The sequence below is a fragment of the Sparus aurata genome, chromosome 8, assembly GCF_900880675.1.
Source record: "Sparus aurata chromosome 8, fSpaAur1.1, whole genome shotgun sequence".
Lineage (NCBI taxonomy): Eukaryota > Metazoa > Chordata > Actinopteri > Spariformes > Sparidae > Sparus > Sparus aurata.
This window is the reverse complement of record NC_044194.1, coordinates 16,897,769-16,918,385: the sequence shown is the minus strand read 5'-3', so window position 1 is coordinate 16,918,385 and position 20,617 is coordinate 16,897,769. Positions and strand designations below refer to the sequence as shown.

The window sequence follows — 20,617 nt, the reverse complement described above, 5'->3', positions numbered from 1 at the left end:
CGAGTTGTATGTCAGTTTCTTGAGAGAATTAAGTGCCCAATTAAACGACAACTGTGTTAATTTTGTTATTATCAAAAATCATCATAATTCCTGGTTATTGTATTACATGTACTGAATAATAGGATACTGTGACATCTCTTTTCTTGCATCTCAGCATGCCCGACTTGCAATGACTTCCATGGACTTGTGCAGAAAATCATGGAACTGCAGGACATCCTCGCTAAAACATCTAGCAAGGTGAAGTAATGTGATGTAATGTTTCTTAATTTGACATTTTGTCTAAAGAGCATTGGACATTATCTTAAAAAGGACTGTGATCACCGTTTCAAATCGACTGTGACAACTGCCAGTGTTCATGCTTTCAGTTCATTGCAACAGGCAATCGGTGACATATCAGCATTAGACGTTGGCTATTGTTGAGGCCTTTTCTGTTCTCAGTGAGTAAATGGGGTTAATTGTGTCTAATGACTTACTTTTGTGATGCCGCTGGTTTGCTTTTTGAAGCTCTGCCTTATACATGTGAATATGGGCGAAGGACGAAGCTGAATCTCATCTTCTCTCCTTCTTGCCTTTTGTGTTTCGTGAACAGCTGTCCAGGGCGGAGGAGAAGATGAATGGGCTGGATGGCTGCTATTGTGAGAGAACCTGCAGCGTCAAGGGGGTCGTCTACAGGGAGGACGAGGGCTGGACAGATGGCTGCAGGAACTGCACATGCTCGGTGGGGCTTCACACACTAGTATGTGTTTGTGTGTTCGCGTGTGTGTGTCTATGTGTGTGTACTAGGTGGGTACACGGGTGTGTATGTCAGAGTAATAAAGAGCAAGAGAGGGCATTAAATTTCAATTAAGTGTGTGAGCGTGTGTGCGTGTGTGTGGCTGTGTGTGAATGTCCTGAATCTGGAATTATTTGCCTGCTATATTCTTTGTGATTTTTCATTGTGTGATCATCTCATGCCTACGCATACGCTCGCAGGCATGCGAGTGTGTCATAAAATAAACAGATATATGTGTTTGTCTGTCTGTGTGTGAATGTGTTTGTACATTTGAGTGTGTGCGTGTTTGTGTGTACCGGATGTCTGAGTGCATGTGTGTCTGTTAGAGTAAGAGAGAAAGGGAGAACATGCATTTTTCATCATGCCTGTAACACTGTGTGTTGTTTTGTGTGTGACTGTGCGTATGTGAGGGTTCTACACTGACACTGCAACCATTGTAGGTCTTGGCTTTTGTTTTGCTCTTCTGTTCATCAAGTGTGTGAAGGTGGGTGTGTGTGTGTGTGTGTGTGTGTGTGTGTGTGTGTGTGTGGAGGTGCAGGGGCCCCTTTGTCGACAGCTTGTATTCTCATTATTTCTCATATAAAGGAGGGTTGCCCCAGTTACTCGAGAAAAGATACTGTATTGAAAAACCTCTACAATACTCAGGATTAGACACATCAACAACGGTGCTTAGTAATGCTCAATTCTCTCAAGGGTCTACTTTGCGCTGCCTAAAGTGTGAATAATTGCCAAAAAGAGAATTAGAAGTGATTGGAGATCTGGGGCTTGTAGCACATCAGCAAACAGATTTCATCCCCTGCCAGTCTTCTCAGCTTTGGAACACGAAACTCATTCGCTGCTACCAAACCCCTCCAACCAGCCAGTAAGATGCCTTCGCGCACCACTACCCAACATGCAAAAAAAAAAAAAAAGGAAATCACATATCTCTCAGTGCACCGCACCTAATTGCTCTTGACAGATGATAATTATCATCAGGGATTTGTTCTGCCCACTCATCCAATGAAATTGCTTCAATCGCTGGGAACGGTGTGTTGCCATTCCTGGGTTGCAATTAAGGAATTAGATGGAATATGTTCCTTACCTTATGTGTGGCAATTAGCTGTGACCTTTGAAATGCAAAAGGTCGTGCATTAAGATGTTATCAATTATGTGGATCAGGTTCATAGATGTTGCTGTCACAGAGCTTTCATCCGTGGAAGCAATGTTAATTACCGGAGCAGAGCAAAAGCTTGAGAAGAGGAGATAGCATTTAAATATATTAGATTTACAGGTTGCTGTGGAGATCTGCTGTAGGTTATGAGTAGCTTCACAATGGGGGGTTTCTGTTGTGTGTTTTTTCCCTGTATTTTTTTTTTTAATCTTCACAATCCTTCCTTCAGGCGTTTTTTTAAAAATGCAAGAGAATGGATGATAGGTATGGGAACAACATCTTTGCGTGGGCATTGTCATACCAGCATCTATACTGGTGAAATTTACATGTAAAAAGAATCAGTAGAAGTTTATGTTAGGGTACACATTATAACCATCAAATAGTTCATTTTTAGCAAGCAAGCCACCATGAAACACCTCTTGCTGTCTTATTCATGGGTGTATTCTACAATACAATGAATACGATGAAAGAATTAAGAGTTCTCCCTTAATAACCACCTAATTACCGTGTATAGATAGTCTGTGAGGAAGTTGTTGTCTGGAAATTAGGATCTTAATGTGCTTTGTTTGCTCACTACATTGAGGTAGTACCACAAGAATTGTCATTTTCCCTTGACAACACCTTTGATGTAATCTTTGACAAGCAAATTGTCACTGTTGGTTTATTTCAGTGGATCTCAACAGTGCTGACTTTTGAAAGAAGAGAGTCCGAGTGAATGACGTTAGCATGTTAGCTGTGTTGCACCATTATGATATATATAGCCTGATCTATACCAGATGTGGAATTGTTTGCACTCAGTTGTTGGACAGGAGTCAATCATGTCATGAACACATATCTGGAATAAATTGTGTCAAATCATTTTCTAGTTAGTTAGATGATCAGATAATACGTTGTGCCACCAATTTCAATTTCCCCACTGAGTCAAAAAAGACGTCTCTCTTCCACATTTAGGTTGCACTGGGCCATGAGAGTGGTCGTGTTGATTTGACATTGAAATAGTTTTATTTCAGAGGAGTGATAAATAGCTTACCACCTAAAAAAAAACAATAGAAAGGCTGTTTACAGCTTATCAGAGATCTTAACAGTATCTCCTTTACATTGCATATCCACTAGAGTACACAGACACGTTTATTTTTAGTGTAAAAGGTCTCAGTCAACACATTTCAATGTCACAATTCTATAATACCAAATATTAAGGATAAGCTCCCACAAAATGAAAGTTCAGTCATTATCTACTCACCACCGTGCAGATGGAATGTTTGTGATGGAGTGAAGTTTCGTAGTCCACAGAAAAAAAAGAAGCATTGCAGCATTTTCATAACCAACTGTAGCTACAGACTAGGGGTGGGCAATACGGCAAATTTTGGCATCGATCCGATACCAAGTAATTACAGGGCCAGTATTGCTGATACCGATACTGATACTTTTTACTTGAAAATTCCTGATCATTAAATGATTTTGTACTTTTGCCTTTGATTAGCTGATCATGATTATGATAATAATAAAACACAGGACAAAGATTTCAGCCAAATAAGAAATTAATATTTAACATAATTAAATCTATAACCTATCTGCATGTAGCCTGAATAGGAATACTAATGTTCCTTCAACAGATACACAAAAGGGTTATTATATTCTGCCATATTCATACTTCAGAGTGAACCTGAGTGAGCGGAGTGAGAGAGGTCGAGAGGAGCACTGCGCATAAGGACTGAGAGAGATGCTGCGATCACACAAACTCTGTGAAGAAATACAAGGGATTTGCTGGACTTATAGAAGAGAAACTACAACAAAAATATCGATCTCATCGCGCTAGTATCGATCCGATACCAATACTCACCTTGGTATCGATACTATCGATATTTGGATCGATCCGCCCACCCCTACTACAGACTTGTTTTAAAATGCAAGAACAACAGAACAAAACATTAAATGGTTCCATTCAGCTCCTTCAGTGTAATCCCGGTCTCATGGAGCCCAGAGATGATTTGAAAAGACGCTCCAGAAATGTTTTGTGGACTACAAAACTTAACCCAACTTTCTATCCGCATGGGGGACGAGTAGATGATGATTGAGCTTTTCATTTTTGGGCGAACTGTTCCTTTAAGGGATCTTTAGCAAAAGTATTTGTTGCAGAAGTATCATCAGATTATTATTTTTTTTTTTTCAAGATTTTCTCTTCCTATCGATGTCATGTGTATCACTATCAGGCCCGTAAACAATGTGGTGTTTCTCTGTCTCTTCACCAGAATGGCACGGTGCAGTGTGAGGCCATCTCCTGCCCTCCCCCTCAGTGCCCGGCGGGCACAGCGCCTGCCTACGTAAAGGGTGCTTGCTGCAAGGAGTGCCAGCGTGAGTGGAGTACCCTTAACCTCTTCACCCTCCTACACTCAAACAATCATGGACACAATTGCGCACAAACAGGCGCGCACACAAACAGCTAAGCAAGCACCACCAACACCACCACCAGATTTAGAGCGCACATCACGCCTCCACAAGGGCTGCCTGACAATTGAACCAGGGCTCTGCTGTGTTGCTAAGCTACCTCCTAACATGCCTCTTGAGATGGGTCCAACCTTTTGCATATACATGGACCAATCAATTATTCACTAGCCGGCTTTCAAAAAACGCAGATGGCCACCAGTCACACAGACACGAGCCAGTAAATCTGGGATAGCTGCATGTGATGTAAAGCAGTCCGTATTTATGGCAGGCACGTTGAGGCCGCGAGTGAAGTAGCAGTGAAGAAGAAAGAATGTTAAGTGCCCGAAATGATGCGCACACTCTCTCTGGCGATGGTGTCTTCTTAAATGTCCGTTTGTTAACTTTTGAGCACTGATACGTTTCTTGCCGGATAAATAATTCCGTTTCATCACATATCTACACAGAGGGTCTTTCTTTTTTTTCCTTTCCCACAACACTCAATGAACTCTTATTAGCCTCCTAACCGCAGCAATCTGCATCTCATATTCTCTCAATTCCCCTCTCAATAAAAATGGATTTCAGAGGATATTAGCTTTTCTCACCCGAGCATTCTTCCTCTATTAACCCAAATGAAACTTAAAGAGATGTGATGTATTTGCTTTATTTTTATTTTTTTTAAAAGGCAGACACAGCGGTCTGTCAAGAGTATGGAATGAAAAGTAGCAGAGGAATCAATCAGCTGATTGTGTTTTTTAATAACCAATGTTCTCGAGGAGCGACGGACGGAATGATAGAAAAACCCAGCAGACTTCACATACGTGTGGTATTTATCAGCGGATCTCGCTCCACATCTTGTACAGGCTGACTTGACTTGAGAACTTTCTCACCACACACTCCCACACGCTGCTGCTGCTGACTTAACTCTTTATCAGCAGGAACCTGTTAGCCTTGGATTCTAATCAGCTCGGCATCGTTTTTCCACTGACCCGCGGGTCGGGGGCTGAAGCGCAGGGGGGTTTCAAGCATGACTGCGAAATCTGCCGCCCTGTTATACAAATATAAACACGTAGCAGGTAATCCCCTTAAACTCAACACCCCTGTGCTTACTTATCTCGACGAGGTAGACAAACACACAGCTAATTACGCATGCTCCGGCTTTGGAGAGAAGAGAGCCCGCGAGTTTCCCCACTACAAAGACACAATTCGCTCTCCAAATTAAAGCCTTATCTGGCAGCACAAGGCCTTGCAGGGAGGAGTTCTAAGTCTGGTTCTCTTTTTTTTGTGTTTCTGTTTTGATGATCTGTCAAGTAGAACGTCAAATGGCTGTTTCAGAAGTCCTTCGCTTTCATGATATACGGCTTTGTGATAGGGCCTGACCCGTGGTGTCAATCATTTCTCCCCCCTCATATCAGTCGGAATCTGTCCGACCCCGGCTGCTCATCCAATGCAGACTTCCTGCCCATGTGATTATGTCTGCACCCCTCTTGCCCTGTAATTATATGAAACGGGGTTCTCCACAGTGTTAAACTGAGGAGTGTTTACTCACTCTACGTGTGAAGTATTTCATCGCTTCACTGGTAGCATTGCTTAATTGGGTTCGATATGCTTGATTGAGCTTGACTCAGTTTTACCTGAGGACTAAATAACAAGGACAGATTGTATCATACATGTGAATCAGAGCAGTTACGTAAGGACTCTGGTGTTCTGTCAGTGTTCGTGTCCACAGCTGTGTAGGCTTCGGTTAAATATGAATACTTGGATGAAAATGTTGGAACTAATATTATTAAATCAATATTATGTAGAATTTTGCATTTTGTGCAACACGACACTCATAGATATTGATACAGAAGTAATGTAACGCTACATGCTAACGACAAACGAAACTCGGCTCGTCATAACAATCTTGAGGTTTGCAAACTTGCACTAGTCAGAGTTTACATGCCACCAACAAAACCTGTGTTGAAATGTGTTGACTTGGCTTATGATCAAAACTAGCATGTAAACAACTTTGCCAACGCGGCCACACATCAAAAGCACATGCGACAACACAAGGCATGCAACCCAGCTAATATTACTTACTGTTCACCAGTAAGTACTGTTAACAAGTCCAGACTCTTGTCTCTTGTCTCTTGCCCAGTCGAGGTTTATTTTTCTCTTCTTAGCTTCCTCCATTAACGTCCTCTTCAGTCTCTTCACCGCTGTCATGATGTCCTCAGAGGCTGCTGAGCCAAGTTTTGTTGCCAGCTCCTGAGAAACCTTCTCCTCCTGGCAGTCCAGAGCTGCCGTGACAGCGGTGTAAACACATACACTCTCCTGCTGTGCTTGCAGCAGAGTTGGCTAGGCTAGCAGAGCTAACTTCCAGCTACACTACACTGCATTAACAGGTTGCTTTCAGGGAAACTCCAGAAACCACAGAGAGTTGAGAGACAGCAGCTGGAGGACATCCGAAAGAAAGCCAAACGACTAGGACCAAAGGAGACACCATTACCACTCTTTTATAAATCACTGCAACATTAAAATGACATTTGAATAATATATATATTTTTGAAAATATTTTTAAACATTAAACATTTTAATTTTCTGACATTTTTGGAGGTTTATTTGTCATGTTTCGCATTCGGATTCATTACAATAAAGCAAAGAAATGTGCTTTTATGTATATTAAGGCTTCAACTAACAATTATTTTCATTGCTGATTAAAGTGCTGATTATTTTAACAGTTAATCAAGTAATTTTGTTGTCTATTAATGTAAAAAAATGTTAGAAATGCTCAGCTCAGAGTCTTCAAATTGTTTTTTCCAATTAGGTCGAAAACTCAAAGACTCAATCATACATGTCAAAGGAAAACTGCAAATCCTCACAATTAAGAAGCTTAGAACCATCAAATAGTTCTTTCGACTGACTAATCAAAGAATTGACTAGTTGTTGCAGCTCTAATATGTATTGTTTATATGTTTGTGTGTTTATTTGTGTGTATGCCTATGATGCCTCTGTGTCTCCTCAGCTATCTGCTTGTTCGGTGGAAGAGAGCTGGTGGAGGGGGATGAGAAGGCTGTGCGCGACTCCGCTGGCAGGTGCCTGCTGTTTGAGTGCAGGGTAAGTCGTGTCAACACACACGCACATGTATACCTAGAGAGAGCAAAAACACACTTACGCATCCTTATTCAAAATGATTTTTATCAATCCTCTGCAGGAAGAGGCACCAGAATAACTCATGTAACCAAGCACTTCAACTCTATTACTTCCCATGTAGTGGTGCATGGCTGCTCACTAAACTCTCATTCTGCAGCTATCTTGGCCTAACCTGAGAGGATAAATCAAGCCCAGCATGCAAGATCTTCCACTCCAGCTGAATTTCGCTGATCTGGCTTGTCATCGTTTTCTTTGTGTTCGAAAGAAATTGGCAAAATCCTCCTAATTAAGTTTACATTTGGAGACCAGAGCAGTGCACCTTTCAGTCACCGGATGAGACAGCCATTCATCAGTCCCAATCATCAGATACCACAGTGGTCCCGAATCATATTAATTCCCCAATTATTCAGAGTATTTGCTTTTGTCTGCCTAGCGCACCAGATGGGTGGGTCGCCCACTTTTGGGAGTAATTCACTTGATGACATTATGCCAGGCAGGCCCAATCAATCTCAGGAAAGTGACTTGAAGTTTTTAATCATCCGACTCCATCATATCATCCAGCTCCACCATGAATTCTGCAAAGCTCCATTAGAATCTGCAGGTTCAGACAGCTGTCTGGCTTGCTTGCCCACACCTGGCCCATCTGTAGTCCCAGTTAACTGACTGGCAGTCCCAGGCAGATCAAAGAAATGGGGACGGGGAGTGCTGTCAGTCAGCCCACTGCTGCAGACTCCTGCAGGCTTCCCCTGACAGCTGCTTGTCACGCCTCTGATCTTCTGTCTGCCTGCTGGCTGAAGGGGGGTTGCAAGTTTCGGGTGGTGGGTGGCAAGAAGAAGTAGACGGTACAGCTTGTTTGGAAAGTTGTGTGCGGAAGTTTGCTGCAGAATTTCATGCGAGCAGCCTCTGTACAAACAGAGGTCACAACCCCTCATTGAAACGCCCTGTAGATCCTCCTCAAGTAAAATATTTGTGCAGAACAAATAGATAGGGAAAGTCTATTGTCTTTGTCCAAGTGTGTCTCTTGTAATGACTTCAAATTAGCATCAGTCAGAGGGACATGGATGAGATCATTAGAGAGACCTGCCAAAGGCATGCTGGGAACAGGAGTCCCCTAATCAGGTTTTACACTCTGACTAAACACACATGCAGGGATAATCCAGAAGATTGATTCATTGTTTGTATAATAAGGATGCTTCATGAATCACGATGTAAATCACTGACAGGAGGAGAGAAGAAGACAGCCCTTTTTTTTTAGGTTTGTAATGAACACACAGGGAGGAGGGAGAGTGAGAGAGGAAACACAATAGATGAGTAATTACCTTCATAATTACATAATTACATCCAGGCCCTTAGCAAATGAAGGGGGGCAGAGTGGACCTAAGAAGTAGCTCATGAGGATTGTGTCTCCGTCCATCACAGGACAGGACGATGCACCGAGTCGTCCCCAGCGAGCCTTGTCCTGAACTCAACTGTGCGGAGTCGGAGCAGATCGCCTTGAGTGACAGATGCTGCAAAGTGTGCCGAGGTAAGGAGGAAACACCATCCGTTACTACACCGCTACCGTACATGGCTGTAACAAATATGGCCTTAACTATAATATGTATTATATATTATTCATAGTGTGTTGCATATTGATAGAATAAAGGTCACAACAGGCAACAACAGTGTTGGTATACCCAAGTAGAGGCCATTGCTCGACTGCTGTGGGTAGCAATGTAAACCACTGTACTGTCTCTCTATTTCCTTCTTTCAAACGTCAAAAAGGGTTAGGTATTCTATTAGGTGTGCATACAGTACATGTTAGAAACTTCTCTCTAGAATACAAAAATGGTAAATTATCTGTTATCTTCTCCGGTATCAGCTAAAAAGAAAGTATTCGATAAGTTATTTTCCGGTTTTGTAGGCTTTTTTCTCTGACTGGCAAAAAACGGAAATCTATGGCCGCCTGAAAGCTGCCAATCAGTCCAAAAATGGTTAAAACAAAATGAAACAAAAAGTGACATCCAATATATCTCCAGTAACGGTGGATTATTTGAGTTTGTTCCTTTATGATGTGTAAAAGTTGGATGTAACAGAGGGAAACTCCAGCAAATTAGTGCTATTATTCCGCTTAAGTGGCTCGGAGAGAAACCACAGTGTGAATACTCGGAGAAAAGGTTGTGATTCTATGACATAACCTTTCCGCCAGCCCTGTGTGTGTCCATCTCTCCTCTCCTCTCGTCTCCTCTGGGTCTCAACCTTTTCCGCTCCGTGCCTCCTGCAGGTCATGACTTCTGCTCGGAGGGCCACAGCTGCATGGAGCACTCCGACTGTGTGAACCTGGAAGCAGGAGACTGCTGTGTTTGTAAGGATGGCTTCCGCCCGCTGCGAGACGATAATTCCTACTGTGAAGGTAGGGCAAAACCCTGACTTTTAGGTGAAGTTTATGGGCTCTGGAATAGTGGATGTGGTTTTATTTTTGTAAATATGCCCAAATTGCATCATGGGGGTCATAAGAGGGCCCTTGGTTTTTGTTTGCATTTTCGGAGGATGTGGTAGTTTTAATTCAGCGTTATTTTTACACTGAAGTATCTACAGTTGCCATGACACTCTGACTGCATGATCACAGCCTGGTCTGATACAGTTTTGTGACATGAGCTCAAAGATCAGACGCGTGTCTTCGCCGGATATGCTTCACCATCAAAAAAGGATCACAGACAAGTAGAAAAAAGTTTGACATTAAAATAACATGGTGGAAAGTCAAAGCGTGTCGGTCAGGGGAGTGAATATATCGACTGGGGCTGCGGGATGTGGTTGGAAAAAAATCATATTGCGATTATTGTGGTGGATACTTCAACTGTAATATGATTTAAGAAAGGTGGGAATGATCATTTATTAATGATTTCTTTGTGCGTTCATGTTTCATGTTTTTTTCCCCCCTTTTAGACCAACACAATCACCTGAATAGATGTAACCATGGATATACTTAAACTTGACATGTCTTTATGTTTCAATTTTCAATTTTATGTTGAGTGCAATGTTGTGCTTGAAGTCTGGTTAGGTTTAGGCACAAAAAACACCTGGTTAGGGTTAGGAAAACATCACGTGTTGGCTTAAGAATACCTGGGTTTCTAAGTTAGAAGCATGAACTCAAGCAGTGGTCTCTTGCTGGGCAGCCTTCTCGTCATGCTAAGGTCATCCCCTCCTCCCCCTGATACCAAAGTCAGCTTAAATACATGCAAGGCAATATACTAGGTATTGTAAAATTGTTCATAAGAGACACATGAAACATACAAATTCAACGCATCCGAGGGTTTCTAGAAACAAACAATGCCAACATTTTATTCCGGTGACTGCGCGGTTTAGACATGCCCAAATAACCATGAAAATCACCTTTCCCTTTGTGCAAAGGATAATACAAGTGTTGTGTTTTTGTTGATGCCAGTTGTTCTTTTATTCCTGCTGGGGTCAGAGTAGCAGGAGATGTCACGGCTTGTTTCTCCAGCCTTCAGAATAAAGTGTTTTCCAAATAGCGTAAAAAGCAACTTCTACAGACTCGCCTGTGGGCTAGATAATCCAGCACAACAACAAATGCAAAACGTAAGATCACTGTTTCACAATTCTGGGTTTGTATTTCTTTGCTCCTGGTATTCTGTTTTAATGAACACATCACGTTACTCTCCGCTGACCTGACACCTGAAAGAATTCACTGATGTGAGATGCTGGCTCACAAACTCTCCTGTAACTTTCGTGTCATGTTTTTTACATTTGGGCTGTTTGATTAAATTTTAAGCCGAAACCTTAAATGTAAAAAAGAAATGGAGATGCGCACTCTGTCACTTGCAAAATAATGCAGACATTTTTCTAAATACCCATGAAAACACTTCTGAATTCATGCTTTTATCGCATAATCCTTTTGTGACGGGAGGCTGTAATCCCCTCATTATTTGTGTCCGCGGCACGCAATGACTGCTTTTCAGAATGCATTTTTAGAGACTAATGTTTGTCTTCTAAGTCAGTTGATTAATTTGTGATATAAAGCCACGCTGAGGGCCTTTATGTTCGCATGTATTTAGTGTCACTCTGCTGGGGGAGCAATTAAGGTCGTCCCATCCATCATCATTGAGGTCATTCATTACTGATTGCGCGCTAAGGCACAGATGTCTGCAGCCACATTGCTCTTCTTAAATAAACCACGATGTGATTGATCATATCGGCACCGCTCTCCTTTAAAAACCAGGCTATGCTTTACTCGATTACCTTTTCAGAGTCCCAAATGACGTGATTGAAAAACATGCCGTACGCCTCATTGAGCAGGTCATTTCTGGTTGACGGCGAAGCTCGGTTCAAATGTTCACGCGGCGAAATTGACGGCACCTCAGCTGAATTCCTCATCTCACGTCTTGACTGAATTTCTGCAGATGCGTTGTGAAATAATGATGACTTTATCATCTCCGATGCTTTCCCGCAGTAAAATATGTAGTAAACACCATGTCGTAACTGCTACCCCTGTGCATCTCCGGTATTAATGAGCAAACATGGCATCAAAGTTATTCAGATCCTTCTGCACATGACCTTGACAGCTGCCGTGTCAATATGCAGCCTTCTTGATCTTCCTTCTTCATAGTGTGTGTGTGTGTGTGTGTGTGTGTGTGTGTGTGTGTGTGTGTGTGTGTGTGTGTGTGTGCGCGCGTGCGTGTGCAGTTTTGGTGCATCTGTCTGTTTTTACATTTATTTTTTTATCTACAGTCCACACTCACCGTGCAATATCATTTCTGTCACCTTCATCAAGATGAGGCTAAAGCGCCAGTCGAGCCACAGAGCTTTTTGTTACTGTAACCACTGCACGAAAAAATGAAAGTGTAGTGGTTCACATGGCTTCTGCAGATCTCACGTTAATTTACAGATATGAGCAGCTGTCCAGGTAATTAGATGGTCTGAGGGAATCTGCATAATTGAAGATACTATCTGTCTTAAAATTAATGGGAAGCAATGCTGTTGGTTGTAGGTTTTGATCATAATGGCAATGGCAAATCTTGGCCTCTTTCGCCGGTGTCTGTTTGAAAACAACATTCAGAGAGTTTGGGGGCGGGGGGGCAGTAATTAACATGTACTCGAGCACTGTGTACAACACTGAGTATTTCTAATTTATGCCACTTTCCATAATATATGCTCCTCTGCATTCCAGATATGATGTACTATTTTAACCACAGTTATTGGACAGCTGTACTAATTGCATTGCAGATTAAGAACTGACATAAAAGAAAAAAAACAAGTTGTTCAAACCAGCTTCAAGAACACTCAACTGATAACTTGCATACATGTTAATATATCAGTAACAATCATGTAATCGCAGAATGCATATGATGGTATAAGACTCTATAAGGGGGTGATCTTCCTCTATTTACCTGTAGTTTTAATTTTTTTGTAATGGAGGTTTCTTTTACATTGTGCTGTTGCTGCACCACCTAATATTTTTGTGTTAATTATCCCTTTTGCGCAGGTATTAAAGGGGGATCTGTGAAACGTGTGTGTTATGCAGCTTGTTAGTTCATCTTAGCGGACTTTCTGTACTAACATTAGCAACTGTTGCTCTCTGTAAGTGGAGTGGAGATTAGACTAGATTTGATTGAACTTTATTGTCATTGTGCACAGTAGAAGTACAGAGAGAACGAAATGCAGCTAGCGTCTAACCAGGAGTGCAAAAAAAGCAGTAAAAGCAAAGAGTGTGCAGTATAAATAGTGCAGCAAGACAGATATTACAGAATGTACAGGGTATAAATGGAGTGGAGTAGGTCTAGGTACAGTATGTACAGTGTATAAATATTACTGGCAGTACTAAATGAAAGTTTAGGGGAGAGTGCGAATGCAGTCCCCCACTTCCACAGATTATGCCGTGGAGATTCCCACCTGGGAGTCACGTCTTGTAGACTGTCGTGGAAAATCCGACCAGAGTCCTTCATGAAGAAATCCACAGTCCAGCAGCGTTAAACAACTCAAACAGATGGTCCACAGGCTTGTACAGGCAACTGAGAGAGAGGGGGGAGGTCAATACGCTCATATATGGCCAATGAAAGTGATAAATACACGTAAATTGCTGCCAATCATTACATAGGGCACCATTAAGGCACACAAACAAATCCCTCTGGTGTGTCTGACATGGGAAAAGTACAGCCACCAACATTAAAGTCCTTAAAATGGAACCCAAATTCCTGAATACATGAATATGCTAATATTTTTAATATCACAAGTTTAACTGCTGGACTGCAGGAGATGTCTCCCTCTTCACAGTAAAGTCATCATGGTGGACTGTGTACATTTCCACATCATACCCGTGTGTGCCGAACCAGGATTGGCTTCCTAACAATTGTGATGTCACAAATCAAACGATCGAACAGACAGGGAATCATTATTAGCACCTTCCAGCTCATTGTTCTGCTTTGACGACTCGCAACTTTACTGGTTTGGTTCACTCTCAACAGCCCCATCAACCTGTTCCCAGTCACAGCAGGCGAAGTTTAACCTCTGATAAACCTGCTCTGCACCAAACGGCAGACAGACAGAGGCAAATAACTGGTGAACAAGGTGGAGCATTTCACAGAAACAGAACCGGATATTTCCCTCAGGAGTCGGTGAAACCAAACCAGAGCCTAAAGCAGAGTGAATATTAGAAGAACATTTATCAGGTGTGCAGAAATACTGCAAGAAATGAATGCTATAAAGTGGCAATATGTCAGTGTTGTGTTTGCATCTGATTGCGCTGTTCCTAAATGACAAAAAAGAACAGTTAAAGCATGTTCAGAAGCTTCTTCTCAACTGTATTGGGTCTACTTTGACCACAGCTTGACCCCCATTAACTGGCCCTGAACGTCATTTTTTATTGTCAAGTGTCAACATAAAACACGACATTAAAATATTTGACTCTTAGTTGGTCTTGAGTGAAAACTCGACTTTTTTTACACCCGCACATTAACATAGTTTTGAAGACAACCAGTGAATAGTCTTGTCTTTTAGCAGCAGCAGCAGCAGCGTTTTGTTTTATCATGTCAGTTCATTGTTGTGGTAAAAAAGGATGAAGCAAACGATCCCATAACCAGTGTGAAACTAAGTACAGGCACACAGTCTTGTGCCTCCAACACCAACACTTCAGACCCGCACTATTCATCTCAAGAGCAGCCTGACTGAAATTGGATGGCAGTGTTTGTGGTGAGTGTTTGCAGGCCGAACATAGAAATCTGAAATTGACTCAGTTTGCTGATGGAGTTCTCTCTCTTCTTTTTTTTTTTTGCTTGTCTCTGAAACTCACAATATGATTTTGCGCGTGTGTCCTGTGTGGGAAAGTAAACAAAGTGTCATGCCAAAACACTGCGGATCCTGCAGTCGGCCGGGGGAATGTTTGTACTCATATAATAGGTACACTGCTCTGTGGCTGCAGGGAGATGCACGGAAAGATGAGATGAAACCGCCTGCTTTTCAATTCTAGATGAGTTTCATCAGAGTCGTTCCCTGCAAGATGAGAGGAGAAGTCCAACTTAAGAGACCATTTCTGTGTGTCGAACACAGCAGGGAGATCATGAAGCGGAGAGACGCGGAGACGGAAACACGAGCACGGGGGTTTATGCACATGTACGCACACCCACACGACACTATTCTTGTCAAACGCGAAGACAAACATCACAAAAAGCGGAGACAAGATACTAGCTCTTTAAAACATTCCTAGGTCAGAGATGGGCTCAAAATAGCCGATGAGATCACTTCTGTGTAAATTTTTCATAGAAGCAGCAGTAGGGAAAACTCAAGGGGATACTAGCCCTGCCTTTGTGTTAGTCTGCTTGAGTGTGTGTGCAGGTGCATGTCTGTGTGTGTGTGTCTGAGTGCTTAGTTCTCCGACAGAAAGAGAGCCCAGTTTCTTTTTTCTTCCTCGGTCCTATCCTCACGGTGCAGTCAGGCTGAAGGCCTATTTTGCTACATGCATGCGTGTGTTTAGGACGGAATTAGACAGAGGGGCGAGCAGTGGAGAAGTGACAGACTGTGTGATTGTCTCTAAATTGAACAATCAGTATGGTTCAACGTGTTGAGATAATACCATTATTCATCTACGGCATTGTAGAGGACTGCAGGCAGAGAGACATCTCCCATTGTTGTCTGGTTTTTTGAGATGCCCTACTTTAGAAATTCTCTGTCAAAATTGCTCAAAAAGAAGGGGCTGCTTGGGTGCTTTTTTTTCATAGCATCCATATGGGAGATGTGAAACACAAAATGATATTCTGTAAAATGGAGGGAAATAGAAAGAGACAGAGGATGCAACAGGATTGTATATTGGCGAAAAGCGTATCCTAGAAAGTGTTATTTTTCTAACTCGCTTAATTTATCCAGGACAGTGCAGATGACTTAAATTTTGATTTATACCTACCACTTTCAGAGCGTTACATAGTTTGTTGGTTAGATAACAACATATATATTTCTCACTTTGTTTGGTGCCGTGCAGATACGACCCTGATTCCGAAAAAGTTGTTACACTTTAGAAAGCCTTAATAAATACAGATTGCAGTCATTTGCAAACAAAGTCTGTTTACTGACAATGATTAGCAGTCTAGTAATTTCCTTTGTACAATCACGAGTTTCACAAAACGGCGACCTTCGACTCGTCCTTGCTTGTGATTGAGCAGTTGAGGATGTGCCTTTTAAACCCAATCATGATGCTGTCACCTGTTAACAATTAACCTGTTCACCTGTGGGATGTGTCAAACTAGTGTTTTTTGAGCAATTCACAAATTTAGGATAAGCATATATGACAGAAAAAAAAGAAGAAATGTAGCTGAAGAGGTGAAACACTGAATATGTTGTCAGGAGTAACTTCAGAAATAGAAGCACGCAGATGTAAGCAACAAACTTTATTAAATGTACCTTACTCTCTCTATATATACAGGTTGATGATATTATGTATTTTCTTATTTCCAACAAATCTAATGAGAACATCAAAATATACATAGTGTGATAGTCAACCTGTCAGCACTTCCTGGCCTGTCTATCCCCAAGGATGTCAGTTCATATCGAAAGTACATCTTTTTTGGAAACAGTTCACCAGACAAGACTCAGTAATCTCACTAACACAGCTGCATATCAAAGTTAAAAGCAAACACATCTCAAACTGCACTGAATGTGCATTTATCAGGGACTGCTGTCATCTGTGGCTTGTTATTGAACATTTGGTTCTCTTGTGAGCATTCACCTATCAGCCAGTGCATCAGTGTGGCTCACTGACATGTTTTTAATAGGTTCTAGACAACAATAGAGCTATACGACACACAATATCAAGATATATCAGACCTTAGGTACGGGGAGGATCAATTCATTGTTGGCTTTAAATGATGTTAGACAGTCAATGAAAAACAAAATATAGTGTGAGAACAAACACACGCACAAAAAAGCAGAAATATAAAAACCTCAAAAATGATCTTGGAGCAGACTGCAGACTTGACAACCAATAAACGCGTTTGCCAGACGTTATTTGATTTCTATGAGGGGACTGTTGTTTGTCCAATAACCAAAATTTAATTTAATATTTCAGATATTGTGGGTCTGAGCGTATTGGATTTTGAACATTTAAGATAATTGATTTTAACAAATGTCCAGCCTGGTTTTATTGCCTATGAACCATGACTGTGTGTGTGTGTGTGTGTGTGTGTGTGTGTGTGTGTGTGGATCCATTTGCGTGTGCGTGTAAGCATATCACATGTGAACACAGACCGGTCCGATTGCCACTGCTGTCTTTTGAATGTCACAAGGTGGCAGCGGGCTAATTGGCACTGACTGAAGAGCACGGCCCGCTCCAAAACCCAATCACTGCTGGGATGAGCCCCGAGCCTCTGGGCTCCCCAACTGCTAGGGGCACTGACCCTCACACACACAGAGGAATCACACACACAGGCAGATAAATACACATTCTGACTGGCTGTGTGTTTATACACACCTCACCTCTGTGACCCATCTGAAATGTCACCCAAAACAGACAATCCCACCGTCATCCAGACAGTCCCCTCCACTGTCAATAACAGTATCTGAGCGCTGCTCAACCAATGTCCTTCAGATGTCGCAAGGGAGAAATCTCCTGTCTCCCCCTTTTCCAGATGGGATCATGTTTAAGACATTGACTTTTTTATGCTCTGATGTTACACCCATGGCTGCTGTGTGATCTGCTGTTTGCTTTACGCCTTGACAAATGTGTCTAGTATAGAATAATCCTACATGAGGTAAATACCTCGACACAAGACCAATGCACATTTATCCAAGCGCAGCCTTGAAGTACCATTTTCAGGATGTTGCCCTTAAACCTGCTCATTTCGTTTGGCCGCCTGGAAGCAGCAGAAATATTGACACTGAAAACTTTTAATAAGACATGATGAAGCCAAACAGAATGAGAAAGATTAAATAATGCAATAAAAAAATTCCTGTGCAGCACAAAAACATAATGAATAGTCTAGACATAAATGTTTTGCGCTCTGATTTAAAAGAACCGGGAGGCCATCCTGTCATAGAGCTCAGCTAAGTGTTTCTGCACCATGTTACCCATTGTTTAGACCTCTGGCCTACGGGTTGCGCTCGGTCACAGATTGACGAGTGATGGATGATGATGCTCCATCGATTTACGTGTGGTGGAAAATCTTTCCCAGATTAATGAGTGCTGTGATGGAGAGCAAAACCCCATTTATGCCGCCACACATAAACAAGGCAGTTTTGTCTCTGCAAGCTGCACCGGGCTTCATTTAAATCTCGCTGAGTCAATGCGTGTTAAGTGCGTGTTGAACGCGACACACATGCCCAGATGCACTTGATGCAGTCACTCAAGCGCTCGTAGGCATACAGGGATCCATAATTTGTTTTCAGCTTTGATGGAACTTTTATATGGAATGCGTCAGGTTGTCATGTGGCGACAATAATGCACATTCTTCCAATTTTCAGACACACACACACACACGCACACACACTCCTGCTCCTCCTCCATCTTTTCCCTATTTGATGTGCATTGTTCTAAATCAGGTAGCAGGCCTTTAAGTGTTTACAGTGATTGATCACAGTGTGAGTGTCTGGTATTTAGACATCGACTGCGCTCTCAGAATGCAGATTTTCCCTTTTGCTGCTACCTAATGGGATTTTTTCCACTCAGTCATCTTAATTGGCTCCTGCTCCTTGCCTAAATTGGCACTGACGTTTTGCATATTTGTTTCGGGTCTTTTGGAGCCTGTTTATTTAAGAGTGATTGTCCAATTTGGTAAGTTTAAAAAGATACCGAAATGAGTTCTCCTGAAGTGTATCTGCAGTTCAATGAACCGCTCTGTTACATTTCAGTGAAACACTTTTGTCCGAATTTTTGTGCTCCCAAAAGGGCCGAACTGATCGAAACACACCCCGCTGCTTTGTCATTTACAGCAATTTTCTCCTGAATGGGAGAAATTGGAGAGGTTTTGGAGTAATTTCTCGATCTGCCTTTCGTAGACACACCATGCAATACAACTACATTGTCTTTCATCGGCAGAATGACAATGTACTAAAAGCCCTAAATACTCAGCAAATACAATCAAAAGAAACATCTACAGCCTGGACTGTGAATAGAATCAGCACTTTGATGACATCACTTTTGGTTCCTGCTCCCTTAGACACACTTTTTTATAAAATAGTTTCAGGACTAAATTAACAATCAACAGATTTCAAAAACTCATGGGTGGATTAATTGATTTGTTGCAACCCCGATTAAAACCTTTTTATTTTTGAAAATGATGTGAAAGAGGTTAAATGCTCTCATGCAATATCACTGTGGGGAGTATTAAAGCAATAATTTAACATTTTGGAAAGGAGGCTTTATCACTTTCTTGCCAAGAGGTAGGTGAGATGCTCAATACCAGCCTGTGTCTATGAAGCTAGTTAGTTAGCTTAGCTTAGTATAGTGACTGGACACAGTGGGGGAACTGCTATCCTAGCTCTTGGAAAACTCCAGGGCAAACAAAAATCTCTCTAACAGCGCCTCAACAGCTCACCGATGTGTTCTCAATGTGTCATCCAGGAAACCACTGTTCCCTGCCAAGAAATACCTTTTACCTGTAGATAAGGCCACGCTATAGCTTCTTCTCCCTCTTTTTGATCCTTATGCTCATTTAAGTTAGTCATCATGTCATCATGTTGTAATCACTGTACAGGCCTGAGAGCGGTATTGATCCTCACATCTATAGCTTGACAAGAAAGCAAATGCATGTGTCTCTCAAAATGTAGAACTATTCCTTAAAAGTGCAAGCCAGTTTGTGTAGCATTTCGAAAATGTTAAACTTCAGCTCCCCGGCAGTTGTAATATCAATATATAATGCTTGGGGCCACTGAAAAGAAAAGGTTTGAAGCAACATATACCCTGCAACATTTTTCATGAAGAGCATTTTCATATTTCATAAAACAGAAACTAATTTAAAAAACGTAGGGCAAAACATAGTAGCTTTGACATCAGTTGAAATTCCTCCAAACCAAACCAAAAGCATTCCTTCCCATCCACATCCCAACCGCCACCTACAGCTCAATATTTGATGCAGTGACACCCCCCTGAAACCAGAAAGAGCCACCCTGTAACATCCTCTGACACCTTACTCCACCCATGAGGAACTAAGACCGGCAGTGGAGATTATTTGCTGAGTGGGACGCTGCTTGGCGAGCAGGGGCAGTTCTTTTTCTCTTTCCCTCTGACTGTTATAAATCCGGCCATGAGGGAACTGGCTACAGAGGAATACCAGACAATGTTTTGGCAAGCGCCGTCCCTCTGCCGTGGTATTGAAAACCATCTGCTTGATAGGTGAGCTGGTTGGGAAAGGGATGGATAGACGATGAAAAGACAGAAAGGAAGGAGAGAGGGAAAGAGAGAGAGGGGCTGCTGGTAGAATGGCACAGATTGGTGTGTGGGACATCCAAAGGCAATGGCAGTGTTATCTCCCTACTCCCAGACCTCGGCGTACTGCGGTATGAAACACAGATAGCGAGGACGCTGCCTATTAGAAACTAGATGCTATGCAGGCAGAGAGGGATAAGCCATTATTCCCTATTTACATAGTTGTGGGAAGACTTGGACTGGCAATAGTGGGAATATTAAAAATGTCACAGGAGTTAGGACCGCCAGTGATTTC

At 42.1% G+C, this 20,617-nt stretch overlaps 1 protein-coding gene across 1 annotated transcript in view; it reads left to right on the top strand.

Annotated features, from left to right (window-relative positions):
• The window catches only part of nell2a (neural EGFL like 2a), an 88,690-nt gene that overhangs the window by 21,323 nt on the left and 46,750 nt on the right, over positions 1 to 20,617 (top strand). Inside the window, exons 7-12 of the mRNA XM_030426445.1 lie at positions 155 to 237; positions 590 to 718; positions 4,172 to 4,274; positions 7,351 to 7,442; positions 8,898 to 9,003; positions 9,742 to 9,870. Coding sequence (XP_030282305.1) covers positions 155 to 237; positions 590 to 718; positions 4,172 to 4,274; positions 7,351 to 7,442; positions 8,898 to 9,003; positions 9,742 to 9,870 — 642 coding nt within the window. The remainder of the gene's footprint in view (positions 1 to 154; positions 238 to 589; positions 719 to 4,171; positions 4,275 to 7,350; positions 7,443 to 8,897; positions 9,004 to 9,741; positions 9,871 to 20,617) is intronic.